At 36.8% G+C, this 19,332-nt stretch overlaps 1 protein-coding gene across 1 annotated transcript in view; it reads right to left on the bottom strand.

Moving 5' to 3' along the window:
- Positions 1 to 8,301: 8,301 nt before the first annotated feature.
- Positions 8,302 to 19,332, bottom strand: part of mmp24 (matrix metallopeptidase 24) — a 79,704-nt gene continuing 68,673 nt past the window's right edge. The window contains exon 9 of the mRNA XM_056460545.1: positions 8,302 to 13,545. Within this exon, the coding sequence (XP_056316520.1) occupies positions 13,208 to 13,545 (338 nt within the window). The 3' untranslated portion in view covers positions 8,302 to 13,207. The remainder of the gene's footprint in view (positions 13,546 to 19,332) is intronic.

Genomic DNA, 19,332 nt, shown 5'->3' on the forward strand with positions numbered 1-19,332 from the left:
AACGCTCCCTAAGTGCTGCTGCGTCTGTAGGTTTTGTTCCGTCCTCAATACATAGCTGTCTGTTGGAGAAAAATGTGGCTGTTACCACAGGAAAGTCATTTGAAATACAATTAAAGATTGGGGTAAAGTTGGTTTTATATTACATATTCAGACACCCACCTTCTTAATATAATTTCTGAAAAAGTACAACATTGTTCACAATTAATAAAATAGTGCTAATGTTGTTTTGAAGTCTTTTTAAATTCTACATTACTATTTTATTGAACACCAAAGTCTGAATATGCGAATATAAAACCGAGTTAACCTCAGTAAACGAAATAAACATCCACAGATTTTATCCAGCAAAATATTATTTACAAAAATTTTAATGGTATTGATAAAGTATACTTTCTGCAATAAATACAAGGAGACTGCTTTACATTTATTTTGGTATTGTACACGCTCCACTACTTTATGGTGTGAGGCTCAAAAATGTACTAAGGATAATATTCACTGTTTAAAACTTTTACCATTGTTATGGGAAAATGTACTCTTTGTTTTTACTCACTATCCTAACCAAGAGGACAATTGTTTTTAATCTCATTAATTTGATTATGCTAACCAAATTTTACATTCATAAATGTAAATTCGCTAATAGGAAAGCTACATTTGTGGTTTTGTTGACTGCAATGTGCTTATATATTACTAGAATCAAAGACTCTTTAAACAAGATAGCCCTATGCAGTTTAAAACTGAGACATTTTTGTAATGTATTTACTACATTTTTTTAGATTTGTACAGGTTGTATGTTTATATTTTGTTTATACTTACCTCTCCCTGACATCTATACTTTTTTGTTCTTTAATTAAAAAAAACAATACATCGCTGTCCTGTTACAACAGATGTCTGTGCTTTTAGTTCCACCTGTAAACTGAACACTTACAGTACAGTATATGAAAAAATATAAGTGAAGTTTATTTATAAACTAAATTCGAGAGGAGCTTGATTGACTACGGTTGGTCCCACATTAGCTAATGCATGATTCACGAATCAGACAATTCCTAACTCACAATAAATAACCAGAGTGTCTTACCTTTAGTCATCTTCATCTTGAAGAATACCTCCTTCCACCCCTTCTCCTCCCCTTTTCCTTGATAGGGTGCACGGTGGCCCAGTGGTTAGTGCTGTTGCCTCACAGCAAGAATGTCACTGGTTCAGGTCTTTACCTGGCCAGTTGACACTTCTTTGTGGAGTTCTTGTTCTCCCCGTGCTCGCATGGGTTTCCCCCGAATTCTCCGCTTTCCTTACACAGTCCAAAGACATGTAGAGGTGTCTGGATGCAGACCTGGTGCAATGCAATCTGAGCTGCATCCATTTTTTTTAATGGGCTCACCTTACCCCACCCCTAACCCTACCCCTCACAGTGATGTCACTCGCTCCATTTGAGTGCATTGTGTCTGACATTGCATCGCTGAGTGATGCAATCTCAGCTTGCATCATAAAAGCTGCATCCAGATAATATTGAAGACATGCGACATAGGTAAATTGACTAAACCAAATCGGCACCATAGATGAGCTCTTAATCAGCAGTGCAGCTTCATAGCAATCCTTAATCCACCATTTGCCTTAACAGTGGGGGAGTTCTCAAGATCTACCTGAGCGCAAACTCCCCTCTCTTCCTGCAAAAGGAGGGAGCCCCGAGCTCGAGAATCTTATGGGCTCAAGGCTCTCTCCCAGGACAGCATGCTAAACTCGGTTTATTATCAATCATCAGCTAAGTGTGAATTCTTGAAACATCTAATTCGAGGATTCTTGAAATATGTAACATACTATAGTAATGCTGTGTTTATGAATTATGGCAGTGAGTATCCTAAATTACTACAGTACGTGAAAATTATAATTAGTACTATATTACTACTACAGAACATTCTTTTTCAACCAAATATATCAAAATTATCAATAAGATACACAGCTTTGATGGAAAACATTGAGACCACTTGAAATATTTCAGTTTCTGTGGATGCTTTTATAGTTATGTGTTTTCCTTTATTCTTTAGTCAAAACGTAATCTTTGATTCAAATAAATCATATTTAATTATTGAATAAAAATAAATACTTAATCCCAATCCCAGGATTTTTTTTGCATAAAATAAAATTATGAAAGTTGGTCAAAATATCTCAAAAGATTGTATGTTTTCACACTTGTTATTATAATTTTTTGGTAACATTACTAATTGTTTAACTTCAGAAAGTTAAAAATTCAATATGTGGTGGAATATATTTTATGTAAAAATCATGAGTACTATAATACTTTGATGACTACAGAACGTTTATTTTCAGCTAAATATATCCAAATTATCAATAAGATCAACAGCTTTTGGGGCAAACACTGAGACTATTTAATATATTTCAGTATCTGTGGATGCGTTTATAGTTATGTGCTTTTGTTTATTCTTTAGCGAACACATAATCTTTAATTACAATAATTCGCTCTTTAATTACTGAATTAAAACAAATCGTTAATTATAAAACTAAAATAAAAAAAAGGGATTTTTTGGTGTAAAATAAAATTATAAAAGTTGGTCAAAGTAACTACAAATGTTTTATGTTTTTAGACATGTTATCATTCATTTTTAGACAACACATTACTAATTGTTTAACTTCAGAAAGTTAAGAAGTCAGTATTTGACGTAAAATACCCCTGGTTTTCAATCAAAGGAAAAAGAAAATAATTTTGCTCAATTATTTTTTTCTTCTAAATTACAATGTAATTATTAAAGAATTGAAAGAAATCTTACTAGACATAATAAAACAAACCCTTTACTTAAAGCTGTAACAAGTAAATCTGGTAAAACTAAGGATTTTCAAATGGTATCTTTAAGCTAATTTGAATCTGTTGTATTTTATTAAAGAAATGACCTCGAATCAAAGCACCAATATGGCTGACCAGAAACAGAGGGATCCAGGCAATCTGCCAAGCCAAGCTGAAAAATCTTCATCCAGTGTCCAAACTGAACCTTGTACTACTGAGCCCCAGAACCGACTGGATCCACACCCTGACCTGCCCCAATGCCAAATGGGCTCCAGAAAGGTAGACGACATGCGCTTCATGATATCCTGCACTAACTGGTACTGAAGATATTGCAGAAGAGACAAGACATTTGGACATTTTCCCTTCGAATGAGTGCCAAATTTAGTGCGGGATGACAGGAGAAGTGGAGATGCTGCAGTTCCAATGCTGCTTAAATGGGTTTGGTTTTGTTTATGTATTTTAAGGAATATTTACCCCATAATTCACTCGCTCTCAAGCAATCGTCTACATTTAGCAGGTGCGTTGATCCAAAGCAACTTACAAGCAAGGATAAAAGAAATCATCAGAGTCTTATTTCTTATTTTTCCTCCATGTTTCCTCCATATTTTTCCTTCTTATTTTTCCTCCATGTATATTCTCAACGTGTATGACTTTCTTCTGCCAGACGAACACAATTAGAGTAGTTTTAAAGTAAATCCTGGCTCTTCCATGCTTTATAATGGTGTTGATAGCTCCAAATGTGTATAAATCCTATGTAAAACAAACTCATATGTTGCTATTGGCCTAAAGCATGTCTCATGAAGCAGATTAATGTGTTTTTGTAAGAAAAAAAATTGAATTATAACCTAAAATCACTGATTTTCTTGAACTTCTTGGCTGACCTCTGACTCGGGTCATGATGACAGAACATGTCATTGTGACAATAATATACAGTACTATATAATGTTATTCAATAATGCCAAAACAGATGAAAAAAGGGGTCTGTGTGTGAACATCCAAGAAAGAGTGTTTGACTGGTGCTCGATCAAATCAAACAAAAATATCAAGACTTCACACTTAGATAATGCTTGACTATGTTAGCAGGTTTGGCATGCTGTCCCGGGAGAGAACCCGGAGCTTGGAGATCAATGAGCCCAAGAATCCCGCCTGGTCAAATAACAATCAGAGGGAAACGAGATCAGGTAGTTCACGAGATCTCCCCTAATTCGTTTAGCCAATACCTTGATTAATAAAGCAGGTCTATGGGAAAAGGTCGCCAACCATGCCAGTGAGTACGCATTAAGTGCTTGTGACTGTTACTATTATTTAATTCACTTGTCTTTAGACTGGGAGAAAACCAGAGTACTCGGGGAAAACCCACACGAACACGGGGAGAACATGTAAACTCCGCACAAAAAGTGCCGACTGGCTAAGCTAGAACCAGCGACCTTCTTGCTGTGAGGCAGGAGTGCTAGCCACTGAGCCGATTTGATCTTCGATTGATCTCAAGCAATCATGTGATGCGATTTCACAGGTCAGAGTTCACCGAGCTTGAACTTTCCAATGCAGCGAACTGCGAAACTTGCCGCACGACCTTGCATTTCTGGTCTGACGCATGCGCGGGCGTATAAATAGAAGTCTATAGGGAGAAAAGTGCAGTGTGACCACAGCTTTACTTATTGTAAACTTCACTTATTGAGATAACGTTTCAATCTACATGGTCTTCATCAGGTCACACAAGCAATACAAGTTAACCTTTCAATATAGCCTTAGATACCACACCTAAAACCAGCAATAACTGCAATTAACCAATCAATAAATGATGGAAAAAAATATTTAGATTTTATCTCTTACCATCATTTATCTCCTGTATTGCTTGTGTGACTTGATGAAGACCATGTAGGTCATCACATCTCAATAGATTGTCTTTTGAGAGCAAAATTGGCAGTGTGCTGATTTTGGTTACTTGTGTACAGTAATAAATATCCAATTAGTTTCCGTTTTCTGTGATAAATGAATTGTGTGGTAAGTGGTTTCTATTGAACGCAATTTGACCCCCCCCTAATTAATGCTTGATCCCCCCTGAAGGACGTCAAAACAAGATTTTATAGGGGGGTCAGTCCTTTAATACTAAGAAATATTTCACTCTTACCTGTATTTTAAATAATAATATTAATAATTAAAATAATAGATAATATAAATTTGGCCACCCCTGTAACGGTTCAAACCATTGTGAATGCATAATCCCGCCAATCTGTCTATTCGAGAAAAAAGTCTGAAATTGAAAGATCTAGAGCCCCGATTGACATCGTGTTCACAAGACTTTGTTTTCTCGTAAAATAGTTGTTGGTTTCTATATTATTATATATATATATATATATATATATATATATATATATATATATATATATATATATATATATATATATATATATATATATATATATATATATAATATATAATACAATATATTATATATATATTTGCCTAAAAGTGGGCTCAAATTAGATGCATATTAACATGTGTAGTCTGACCTACAGTAACATCTGAAATACAGTACAGTCAGAATACAGTAAATATCCCTCAAAACGCTGAAAACTTAAATACGTTTTATTAGGAAACTAGATGTAATTAAAAATAAATACATAAATGACTGAAGCATGTATTACACAAACTAACTGAAAAATGTTGACGTCCTAATCGTCAATAGAATTCGCACACTGGACGCATCTATTCCCAGATATTCCACTACGAATGCGCCTTGTGTCATACACCTGAGTTTATAATTCAAAATTAGGAACATTTGTATTACAAAAACACATCGATCTGCTTCATCGATTTATGCACTTTTGGAAGCCCAACACCATTACACAGCATAAAACGATCAAAATAAAATCTAAAAGAACTCCAATTATGGGTTGATTTCAGTTTTTGGTGAATTATTCCATTGAGGCGTCATTAATTGTAGTTTAAGACATCATAAATATTTGGCTCAACATTGTATTTACAAACATCATGCATAGAGACAAGCATGCATTGTTGTGTAGTAATGAAATATGTATGACTGTACATCTCGAATTTCATCACTATATATTGCAAAACATCCAGAAACAAGCTTCAAACACTTGACATTTATGTCATTTTATTTTATTGACATTTCTTTGAACATGGTGATATTAGATACACATTGTAAAACTGTGAAATAAAAGCGACTCTGTTTATAGAATTCAAAACGAGATCTGAGAAATAAAACTTAAATTATATCTAATATTAGTAAATCGGTTTAAGATTACTCTCATCTGTAATAATCGAGACGTTATGCATGACAATGTGAAATCATAGGCTACCGTTGAAAGAGTGAAAGAAAAATACAAAAGGTCTGAAAAGTTTCAGCAAATCTTTGTATTTACATGACCGTTAAAACCTGGACGAAGCTGAGCAGACAGCAACATTTGACCTGTAAATCAGAAAATATCAAAAGGACAGAATCTGAATTTATTCAACACAGAGCGACAAGTTCACTCTTAAATTCTTGTCAAAGGGAAACAAAAGAATTAAAGTTATTTACACAATACAGTTGAAATTCCCCTATGGTCAGTCAAGAAAAATAATAATACTAAAAAAAAGAAAGAAACAAACCAAAACTTTAAAGCTATCTCAGATAAAATCTCCATTAAAATGAACCCTCTGTAATTAAACAGCATAAATACAGTCAGTTCCTTGACTACCTCTGATATGTTTGTCCTATTGTTAGTCTCATAAAAGGACCATAAAAAACAAAAGGCAACAGCAGCTCGGGTTAAAAGTGACTGTTGTCCAAAGCCACGATCATACCCATTAAAAAGAGGCAAATTACCAGAGAATTCCTATTTATGTATTTCCCTGTACAGTTCTGTGTTTTTATTTATTTTTTGTTCATTTTCTGTGCAACTAATGTGGTTATAGGCATGGCTTCACCTTGATTTCAAATTAAATGTTGTGTAGAATACCCTTACATCTCCATTAATGATAAATAAATAGCTTTTCATATGATAAGCCTCTATCGTTACAAACCTTTCACGTGACCTTACGACAAACATTTCTAAAGATATCCACCTTTGATAAATACACTTTAGTTCTGTTAAAACGTTTCACTTCTGACACAGCTGAATTTATCAGTGTGTTAATATGTACACATAATACTGGCTTGTGCAGTTCTGTCGGCTTTAAAATCCCTCGTGAGTAGGCATAATCTCTAACTTAAACCTCTTGTTTTTTCATAAACTAGTCTTTTAGTGATAATAGTGCAGGCTGAAATATAAATTAATTCTGAGACACTTGGTCATGTCATGCTTTTTTAGTAATTCATGAAAATAAGTGTAAATGCGCTTCAAGGCCCTATTAATTAGTGGTTTTGAATAATTGTTAAAAGGATAGTTCACACTCAAATGTATGTTTACTGAGTCTTAAGGCTGATTTATTTTTCTGCATCAAGAGCACATGTATGGTCTGGCGCAGCCTCCGCACGGTTGCATGGCCCTCGCTGTGGCTGATGCCGACACGCACCTCTCAAAAGATGTAACTACACGTCGCAACAACACGTAGTGCAAGCTCTCTGATTGGTTGGCTTGGTAGCAGTGACGAGTGTGGGCTTTGCTGAGAGCCGTGAGCCCGATGGAGCGAGTGTTAACAAGTGTTCAGAGGGGAGCTTCAGAGGGAAACTTTTGTTTGTGTTTACCTTCAGGGTTCATACGGTCATGGAAAACCTGGAAAAGTCATGGAATTTTGACACGGCATTTTCCAGGCCTGGATTAGTTTTGGAAAAACAGATAAACCCATGACATTTTGGAAAAGTCATGGAAATTACATTTATATTCAGTCATTTAGCAGACACTTTTGTCCAAAGCGACTTGAGCTGCGGTCACACTAGAGCTTGTGCTTGCAAAATTCTGTTGTTCGACGATGCAAAAAGGCGCAGGATTAAACAATATGATTAGACATTAATAAAAGTGAGTGATTGCTCCATATTTTATAAATTTCTTATTTGAAAGTATCTTCTATTGTTCTAACAATATCACCTGATGTGATTTCACAGAAAAGAATTGACCAAGCTTGAACTTTCGAATGCAGTGAAATGCGAAACTTGTCGCACATGCTTGCGTCTCTGGTCTGCCGCATTCGCATGCATATAAATGGAAGTCAATGCAATGAAAAGTGCAGTGTTATGGCGGCTTTTTTTTAAATAGAAGTCATTTAAAAAACTAGTTTAACAAACTATTAACATCATCTAAAAATTAGTTTGACAAATATCTGTATATTGTAATGGAGGTTAGTTGTTTTTACTTTTCTTTTCTTGGCCAAAAACATGCTCTCACATTATTAGTACTGTGTGAGCATCATCTATTTTACATAGATATTAAAATAAATTGAAACTAAAGAGATAGTTGCATGTTTTATGATATGCTGTAATAAATTTAAACGTGCATTGTTTTTCTTATGATTTACCACGTATACGTAGACATTATATAAAACAATAGGGCATGAAAATTGACTGGAAAGTCCTGGAAAAGTCCTGGAAATTTTTTTTTTTGTAAAAATGTGTATGAACCCTGAACCTTATGATTAAAGTTGTAGCACGTCTGCCGGTATATGCCCCAGATTGAGCAAGTTTTAGCTACTTGTAGCGTTTAGAAAAAACAAAGCACCAGCGAAGAAACTTGAGAGGAATATAACCCGACTGCCAGCTAGCATTTCGGAAGTGTTATTGCAGAGCAACACAAACAGTACACAGAAGTATAAATGCACAACTACACGCAAGGTATGCGCCGTGGGTCACGCCGATCACTCGATGCAGAAGTATAAACCAGCCTTTAAGTGGTTCCAAACTGACATCCACAGTAGGGAAAACAAATACTAAGGAAGTCAATGGTCATTTGTGTTCAACAGAAGAAATAAGTTGATCAAATGATCAGTAAATAATCACAGAATTTAAGTTTTGGTGCACTGTCCCTTTAAGATGTGTTTTTATTGATCAGATCAAAAATGGGGTGGAAGCATGTTTGTTGAAGCACACTTTGCTGATTGAAATTCTATGTTTGGCTTGAGGATGAAAATAAATGATTATGAAAAGCATGTGCCAGTCCTGATTCTAACACAAATGTTCGTCAATGTCTTTTGCATTTATTTTCCTTCGGCTTAGTCTCTGAATTATCAGAGGTCGCTATTAGGTAACTATTCTGACATATGTTTTATGCGGCCATTTAAGTTCACCCAATTCACTTAAAGCGTATGTCTTTGGACTGTGGGGGAAACCGGAGCAACCAGATAAACGGGGAGAACATGCAAACTCCACACAGAAATGCCAACTGACCCAGCCGGGTCTCGAACCAGCGGCCTTCTTGCTGTGAGGCGACAGTGCTAACCACTGAGCCACCGTGCTGCTGTCTTTTGCATTCATCACAGCAGAAATCACTACACGTCCCAAATGGAATTACAGAATCATAAAAAATGAATCGCAAAACTTATTCACAAAATCGCAAACATATTGCGTTTGTATTTTCAGCTTATTCTGCAACGCACGTCTTGATTTTGCCAAGTACGATGCGATACTGGATTATCATCTGTGTTGATCCCGGAACGTCATTGTTGTTGGAAAATGTAATCCATACCTATTCCCTACCCCTAAACAAACCATAACTGTAAATTACTCACAAAATCAGAGGGGAATAATAGTTGGATGACAATCATGTAGAAGTATATAAACCTAACCGTAAGCCTAACCTTAACATAAACGGTAAACATATCCCTTAATTCTGATTGGCTGATTGGAATGTTGTTCCAAGATCATCATGTTATTCCAGAAAGATGTCCTACTTGGTGAAATCAGGTTGGCGGTCTGCGATGCTGATTGTTCACTGCCATTGTTTTAGGACTTCCGATTCATTTGCTTATGTGGGAATTGACTCAGAATAACAAACAGTCAAACTAATTGCTCTACAAACCACTTTGATTATTACTATAACATTAAAATAATATAAAAAATAATATAATATAAAAAAAAATACTAGTTTGCAACCTCAAGCAGCATAAAATTAATTATTATGGCTAGAAAAATCAACAGATGAGACAAGTCTCGAGACAAATAGATTCCAATGGTTTCACCCACTCTTAGGTGAAAGTTAAATAGTTTTCTAAAATATTTTTAGGCAAATCTATATGCAAAACCAGCGATTAATCGAGATGCATGACATGACCATGTGTAAAGTCTCTCCATTACTCTGTAAATACATTTTAATTTGACATTTTAAGCACAATCTGTTTTAGAGTGAGTTCTCTTCGATCACAAAACAACCTCATATTGGCATTGAAGGATATACTTAAACACTCTGATCATCTGAACTGCTATAGAAGATGCCAGAAATAGCAAAGAAACACATAAATCCTCTTTAAATATGGAACACACTATTGTGCCACATTGTCAAATTCAGTCCATGGCTTATTCGAGTGGTTTCGCCATCACTTACACCAACACCGGCTCATCGGACAGATTGAGAGTCGAGGAAGACAATTGGTGATGCACAGTGTGTTCCATCAAAATACCCCCCAACCCAGTACTTCCTGTACCCGAGACATTAGCTCTCTTCTCGGACACATTGCTTGTTGTTTTTTGCGAGCAGGTGCTCTCGATTCGGAGCTGACTAATAAAAAATGTGTGTCTGTGAAAGACAATAACGTTGCGTCGTTCCCAAGTGGGCACAAACATGTAAAATGTGCTCTAGTTTCATGCCACTTCTCTACCCACGACCAAGCTGCTCGCGCAACAGATCCAAAAAGAACGCTATATAAAAAGGAGGGCAACTAAAATAAATGGTTATCGCTTTAGAAAAGGCATTGAATAAATATAGCAATGGATAAGTTGCATGTGTCCACTGTTGAAATAACAACCAGGTGGAAATCAATGTAAATGAGCAGTGTTCAGTGTGCCAAAGCAGACTTTCAGACAAGGCACGATGTCTTAAAGGGGCACAGTCATGATGCCCCCTCCACAGTACTACTGCATTGAGCTAAACCAAATCCAAACACCAAGCTAATTGTACATTTTTCCACAGTATAATAAAACATTCTAGAGTCAATGCAAAGCAGTGACCAAAAGCATCATTATACCAAGCATTCTGCTAACAAAAAGTACCATAATATCATGTGTAAAGGACATACAGTGGACTGACTTCTGGGCATGAAGTAATCATACGGCAAATACATTTGACTAGTCTATAAAAGCATGTTTCTGCTTTAAAGCTAAAAAAGGTAATCGTGAGCTTAAAATGTGAAATACAAAGGTGCAACTGCAAAATGACACAGTTTAAAAGTCACAAATGTGGGATATAAAGTCATAACTTATTTTTTTTACTCTGAGGGAAAATATGCCCTAATTATATTCACTAAAGGTGGGGAAACATGTAGCAAGTACCATAAATTTGGGAGGTTGTGAGCCTTTGCATATGAAAAAAATAAGCAACAGGCTACAAATGCGTCCATCTTGAATATTTAATTATCCAAAATTCAGTTTCCATTATCTTGTCTTTCAGATGAGTGTGATGTTCCTCTTTAAAAAATGTCCAAATGCTTTAACGAAGACCAAAACTGGTCAAATGTTACTTTGGAAGACGAGGGCTTAGAGAAAACCAGTTTTCACATACCCACTATACCTTCAGAAAACATTCATGTTCATTTGAAATTGACGAAATTAGATGAATGGAAAGCGGGCAGATGTACACAATGTCACAAATACTGTGCTGATAAAGCCAGCTCAGTGTAGAAGTACGGTAAAGCCTGAATACAAGCTTAAACCATTGGTTTAGACACATTAGAAACCTAAAAGTAGATGTCAGGTAGTTTCTGTTGCAGATCCATGCTCCATTGAACGGTGAATAAGATATGTACAACATTCTCTGTGGAAGAAACAAAAAAAGTGGCTTTTTTCCCACAGAGAAAAATCAAATGGGTTTCATTACATGCAACCTAAATGTGTTAAGGCAAAAATATCAGTGAAACCCCAATATCAAACAATAAACCTAAGTGAAGCGTATAGGGAGTCTCGCCAAATCTACCATCTTAACATTGTGATTAAGATGCCGCAAGCCTTTTCTAATAAATACGACTGAAATCTTAATCCAAAAAGTTTCGTTCTAAATTCTGAAAGCATCGATTGCATCTGCTTACAATGTGCAGTGTGTCCGATCCAATCCCGCAGAATTTGAGCAAAAGAGATGCGTTAATATGCTACAAACACACTTCACTGTTAAACAGCACAGTCGAACCAATAAAAGCACCCGACAGACATTTCTGAGCTAAGTGTTAGACAATCCACACCGAACACATGAAATTGAAGTCACTTCAACGTAAGACACACAGCGTATTACGTTCATTCGAAGAGGACGGATGAACCGTTGAGAGAGATCATCTCCTGTAGTAGGCAATGGCAACAAAGCTATTTCATACTCAGATGTGTTCAGAGTCCGTGTTCGTGCCTGGCACCAGTGTTTCACACATTACACTTGGTGAAAAGGAAAGGTCAAAACAGGAAACGGCGGATAACATGATGAATAAAAGCCAAATATAATGTCGAGATTGCAAGAAATCAGGCCTGATCCCGAAGAACCAAATTGCGCCTATTATGACTCAAGATGACTTTCCTTTAAAGACCTAACGCCAAAGCTATCAGATCAAAAAGATCCTCTTTTGTTGCCTACTGATAAACAGAGCCAGAGAAGAAAAGGAATAGAGTACAGTAGTGAGTGGGAGGAGGTGTTAAGACTGCCCTAGTTATTATAAATCGTTCTTCCTACTCTGTGGAAATGGGTAGGCAGGTGAGGAAAGAAAAGACTCAACCAAACATTCAGATTGATGTTATGAAGCTAATTTGTTTGAAAATGCCTCCTATAAAAAACGTGTCTTCAAAGAGTGCTAGCGGTAAACCTTTTACCTCATAACTGAAAAAAACGACTGCAAGGATTCCTTGGTATTCTTTTCTATGGCCTTTCTACCTACGTGGTTTTCAAGTCATTTTTTTTGTTGCTCGTTTCTTTGATAATACTCGAAATTCATGTACAAGTTCGTGTTGAGAATGAGACGAGGATTTTCTGGCGTTTCGCCAATTGGTGGTTCCTCTATCTCTCCTGGAGAAGAGAAAGTAATGGTTTTGACGATGATTCCTCGAACTGTCAAGATTCACCTGGTTAGCATAAGGCCAGAAAGTTTTGTCTATTGGGCTCATGCTTAAAAAAATTGCAATATTTGTTGTAAAGTTCTGTCCGGACTGGGAGGGAAGAGGATACTCCCTTGACTCCTGTTCCCGTTCTGGGACAAGGTTGTTCAGAAAACAGGCACTGGTCAAACCTCAGCATAGTAGCCCTCACGTGTGTTCTCAAGCGTTTGGGGTCCATGTAGGCCCCTGGTCCGTCATACCCACTCCTGCACGGGGTGTTTGTAGTAGGTCACATGCTGTTGGACGTTTTTGTTCTTGAACTGGAAGATAGTATATACAAGGACTAGAATGCACAGTGAAAGGATGCATGGGATGACCACAGCGATTGCGTTTACAGTGCCGGGCACGTCATTTATGGCAACCATGATGTCGACATCATCGTGAGGAAGGTGGCGGTCCTTGTTCTTTTCTACTTCCGACTGATCGCAGCCCATCCAGTCTTTGAGGATTGATTTGGGGTAGCCTGGCTCCACCGTCAGCTTCTGGTTATCGAACTTCCAGTAATACTTTCCCTTGTAAAAGTAGGTATAAACTAGAAGAAAATGACAAGAGAGACAAAAGAAGACATCAGTACATTTCCATGAGCAGAACTCATCTGCTGTAGTACAGCAACATTTGGCTTACGGAAGTAAAAACTTTTATTTCCTCAATAGGGAAATATGTTTTTAATCTAAATTATTAGCAATACTAATACTTTAAACCAGTGGTCCTCAACCATCAGGCTGCAGAACGGTACCAGTCTGTGGATCAATTGGTACCAGGCCTCAGAGGAAATCATTAATTATTTCGTTGTATTTATTTTTTGAGTCAAAACGATCTTTTATTTTGAAAAATCTTTTATTTTGAAAAATTACAGTATTCTCTCGCTTACATCTCGGTCACTTGAGCGCCAAAAGGTAGCCCACAAGCAGCAAAATGAGTAAGAAACAGACATCTTTGGAAAGTTTCTTTGCTAAGGGGATAAGGCCCAGTAAAGGACCCGCAAACTGCCAAGGAATGGATCCGCAACATATTTATCAATAAATCAGGTGAATCCACCATGTCTGAGCAAGAAGAAGATCAACTGTTGGAGATCACAATGACCCCTTTTAGGGGCCGTTCGCATATCGCGTCTTTCCTAGAGTCCACGCAAGTTCGTTATTTTCAATGGAGGTGTGTGACTTGCACGCAGTTGAATAAATGCAGGGAGCGCAAAACGAATCATGTGACAAGAACTGACTGATCAGCTTCAGTTTGTATGAAATATACACATTTCGGTAGACTAATTATCTCAGACAATCACAGAACACCCAAACACTGCAGTGCTTTGTAATTTGTAAAAAATATTCTCTCCATCAAACAGAAATTGGGGAAAAAAAATACAGTGGGGCTAATAATTCTGACTTCAACTGTATGTGTGTGTGTGTATATATATATATATCAGTTGAAGTCAGAATTATTAGCCCCTCTAAATTATTAGCCCCCCTGTTTATTTTCTTCCCCCAATTTTTAAGAGAGAAGATTTTTTTCAACACATTTCTAAACATAATAGTTTTAATAGCTCATTTCTAATAACTGATTTATTTTATCTTTGTCATGATGACAGTAAATAATATTAGACTAGATATTTTTCAAGACACTTCAATACAGCTTAAAGTGACATTTAAAAGCTTAACTAGGTTAATTAGATTAACTAGGCAGGTTAGGGTAATTAGGCAAGTCACTGTATACCTGTAGACTATTGAAAAAATATATAGCTTAAAGGGGCTAATAATTTTTACCTTAAAATGGATTTAATAAAATTAAAAACTGCTTTTATTCTAGCCAAAATAAAACAAAGACTTTCTTCAGAAGACAAAATATTATCAGACATACTGTGAAAATTTCCTTGCTCTGTTAAACTTCATTTGGGAAATATTTAAAAAAGAAAAAAATTCAAAATTAGTACTGCTGGTTTTATAAGCATTGCAAAAAATGTTTGTATGTTTTTGTATTTTGTTACATATTTGTAATATGGACTTGAAATATGGAGTCTGAAATAAAAGCCTGTATATAAAACAATTAGGTGTAACTGACTGAGTCAATGAGCTAAAGCTGTAAACTTCAACAGCTGTAAACATGAACATACCAATTGTAGAGAGCTGTTCAAAACAAGCAAATATTTACAAGCAGGCAGAAATGTGTGTCCTTTTCAAAAAGCTCGATTCATATTCATGATCACATAAATAGCTGTCCTTGTGAACACTCAATGGCACAGTATTTGGGAAAGTTGTTCCAGTGTTACACAATCCCTCCGAGAGCTGTCAGTCTGATTGCCAATGCCACATAAACAAACACATGTGAGAGACTCACAAAGCGGATCCAGATATAAGCACTAAAAACAAATACAGTGAAGAAGAGGCTTTAGCAGCCCCTGAGAGTGTGATTGATGAAGCGCTCATCCTTCCTCTCGCACTTTCTCCATTCTTACTTGCGATCTTGTCAAGCACAACATGCCAAATCCCACTTGTAAAATGTGAGTGACAGAAAAATGATGAACAAATAGGCCATATAACCCTCTTGGCTTCTCCATCTTGTGTCCTGGCCCTAGGCTCCATGTTGAGGTTATGACATGACTATAGGATAAGCACTCTACAGAGAAATTAAGAGAAATGTGCAATGCAGTTGCAGCCGATATATTTGATTTGTGTTTGACACTTGAATATTTATCAACTAGGCGTGTGTTTCCCCAAAACCATCGTTAGCCAACTAAAGTCTCTCACGGTGAGATTTCAGCCATGATTTGGCCATCCTAGACAAATTTGGTAAATCATAAAAGATTCCAGAAATCCTACGCTAAAATCTGTGATGTTTGACATGTTCACAGACATGTGAAGAAAGCTAGCTATTATCATTTATATTACAAACAAAAATCTGTTACGTTTCTGAAGATTGGGAAAGAAAAACATTTACATTATGGTACATGCAGACACATGGTTTACATACTGGGTTTTATTCCTTGTGGTGCTTTGCTAGGCCTCTACAACAACTGTCTTCAGTTCCTGCTTGTTCTTGAGGCATTTTCCATTCAGTTTTGTCTTTAAGTAAAATGCATGCTCAATCGGATTCAGGTCAGGTGATTGACTCGGCCATTGCATAACATTCCACTTCTTTCCCTTCAAAAACTCATTGGTTGCTTTTGTAGTATGCTTTGAGTCATTCGCCATCTGCACTGTGAAGCGCCGTCCAGTGAGTTCTGAAGAATTTGGCTTAATATGAGCAGAAAATATTGCCTGAAACACTGCAGAATTCATCCTGCTGCTTTTGTCACATCATCAACAAATACATGAGAACCAGTGGCAGCCATACATGCCCACACCATGACACCACTGCTGAGCAGATCCTTTCCTTCTCCATACAATTCAATTCCTATCACTCTGGTGCAAGTTGATCTTGATCTCATCTGTCCATAGGATGTTGTTACAGCACTGTGAAGGCTTTTTTAGAAATCTAATCTGGCCTTCCTGTTTTTGAGACTCACCAATGGTTTACACCTTGTGGTGAACCCTCTGTATTCACTCTGGTGTAGTCTTCTCTTGATTGTTGACTCTGACACACATACACCTATATCTCATGGAGAGTGTTCTTGATCTGTCCAACTGTTGCGAAGGGTGTTTTCTTCCCCTTCTTTGGTCATCTACAGTTGTTGTTTGGTCACAGTTGCTCCCGTGGTCTTCTGGGTCTTTTGGTGTTGCTGAGCTGACTGGTGCGTTCTTTCTTTTTAAAGCTGCGGTCACACTGGGCTTTTCTTCTTATAGACTTCCATTCATATGCATGCGAATGCGTCAGACCGTCAAGTTTCGCAGGTTGCTGCAGTGCAAAGGTTAAGCTTGGTAAACTCTGACATGCGAAATCGCATCACTTGACAGCGTGAGACCAACCGAGGATCAAAACATGACCTCTCTGGACAGAAATGTAAAATATGGACCAATCGCTTGCGTTTTTTAATGTCCAATTATCTTGTTTAATCCGACCCTTTTTTGCAGCGCCGTACGACAAAATTTCGCACACACAAACTCTAGTGTGACCGCAGCTTCAGAATGTTCCAAACAGTTGTTTTGGGCACGCCTAATGAAATGAACTTGAAATGAACTCTGGACCTTTCATCTGCTCGTTGTAATTGGGATAATGAGGGAATAACACACACCTGGCCATAACAGCTTAGAAGACAATTGTTCAATTACTTTTGGCCCCGTAACAAGTGGGAGGCACATATGCAAACCGTTGTAATTCCTACAGCGTTCACTTGATTTGGATGTAAATACCCTCAAATTAAAGCTGACAGTCTGCAGTTAAATCACATCTTAGTTTCATTTCATATCCATTGTGTTGGTGTATAGAGACAAAAATGTTAGAATAGTGTCGATGTCCAAATAGTTATAAACCTAACTGTATGTAATATTTCTGCAGAGTTTTCAGTATAATTCAGGGTATTTGCAGAAATCCTAAAGGAAATTTCAATACCTTTTTAAAACTTTTTAAAGACCTTCTCAGAATATTTTAAGAACTCGTCGCCCCTTCAAGTTCTAATCAGTATCAAACCTTTAACTTAACAAACAGTTGCTAAAAAACAGTTATAGTTAAATAAATCAATGGAGCACAACCGTGCAACAGAACTTAGATAAGCTCGGAGGAACTAAAACTTGAAGGAATAAATGATGTGGTTGTTTTTAGTGACTGGCTTGAGCCTCTGTTTAAACTCGTCTTTCTCCAACCAGGAGTATGCAAACATTATGCCATTTTGCCGTCTTTTTCGCTGTATGGCAGGGCTATTCAATTAGTTTGTCATGGGGGCCAGTTCATGAAAAGCATCCCAAATGAGGGGCCGGAGAGATATGACTTGCAATATAAGTGATGTGCAGCCTTCAACTGCAGCTCGTGCTGTATTGAACAGACACACGTCACTTCACACGTCACACTATAGCGGCCGTTTTTTGACTGAACTAAATTTATTTTTGATGTCTTGGTCGCACTATTTGGAGGGCTGGAGCAAATTGTCTCGCGGGCCGCCAATTGAATACCCCTGCTCCATGGTTTCGCTACATGTGGAGAGCGTTACATCACCTTCCCGCGCTTGACATCACCCGGACAGAGGAGCTTGGCCGGATGCACCCGGCCCGAACCAATCGAGGAAAATAAATTTATTTATGTTTTTTTGGAGTCAAACACTTGAACAAAAAAATTGGACAACGCTTGAACAAAATTTAAGACCTCGTAAAAACGGGATTAAGACTTTTTAGTACTTTTTAAGGGCCTAAATTTTCTCATACTTGATTTATCAACTTTTAATACATTTTAGGACCCCGCGGACACCCTGATAATGTCAAAAATTGTCAAAAGTCATTCAAATAAAAAACATTAAACTTTCGTGTAATTAATGAAACCAAAAGTAATTTTATAAATCACTATTTATCAGTATTTGTGTCTGATGTCTGAGCACCAGCAGTAACAGAGCAGCAAATCAGCATATTAGACTGATTTTTGAAGACAGAAGACTGGAATTATGATGCTAAACAATTCAGTGTTAAATCACAGGAATAAATTACATATTAAAATGGATTTACATAGAAAATGGTTATTTTAAATTGTAAAACTATTTCACGATATTACTGTTTGATGGTATTTATTATCAAATTAATACAGCACAATACATGGAGAGCATGATAGATTTCTTTCAAAAGTATTAAATCATGTCTTCAAATCTTTGATCAATCCATGCTGAATTCCATCAAAAGCCTATATATCAGCAATTATATTGAATATAATACAGCAGTTGCATTTTCAGAAAAGCTGTCTCTCCACAGTAAACATTACAACAGTATCTGGAATCACTCATCTGCCATTTGACTACATTTGTAATCTTGCATCGATTGTGACTGAATTATAATACCCAAAAGTTGTGTCTGTCTTTTCCTCCACACTCTGTGCCAATTCAAAGCTGCTATCAGATCACCACAGAGGAAGAGTCAGAGCCAAAACACTCACTGTCAACACTATAATATTGCAGAGGCTGCGCCAAACAAACACTAATCAATTACTCTACAAGGCTACAAAGACCTTCATGCATTTATTACTACTGCCTACTCAATGAAACACATTCTGTAAGCATGCTGCAGCAAAAGAAATGCTAGCAATAGTGGATGATAAAACACAGTGATGCTCTATACAAACACTGAATGTACTCATAAAGTAAGGAATAACTGATGACATGCCATTGAATTATTAGAAAATAATGCACGGTGCACACCTGGTTATGCTGTTACAATACTTTGTAATAATGCAATGGACCAGAGTCAATTAT

Source organism: Danio aesculapii, chromosome 6 (genome assembly GCF_903798145.1).
Source record: "Danio aesculapii chromosome 6, fDanAes4.1, whole genome shotgun sequence".
NCBI classification, from domain to species: Eukaryota; Metazoa; Chordata; class Actinopteri; order Cypriniformes; family Danionidae; genus Danio; species Danio aesculapii.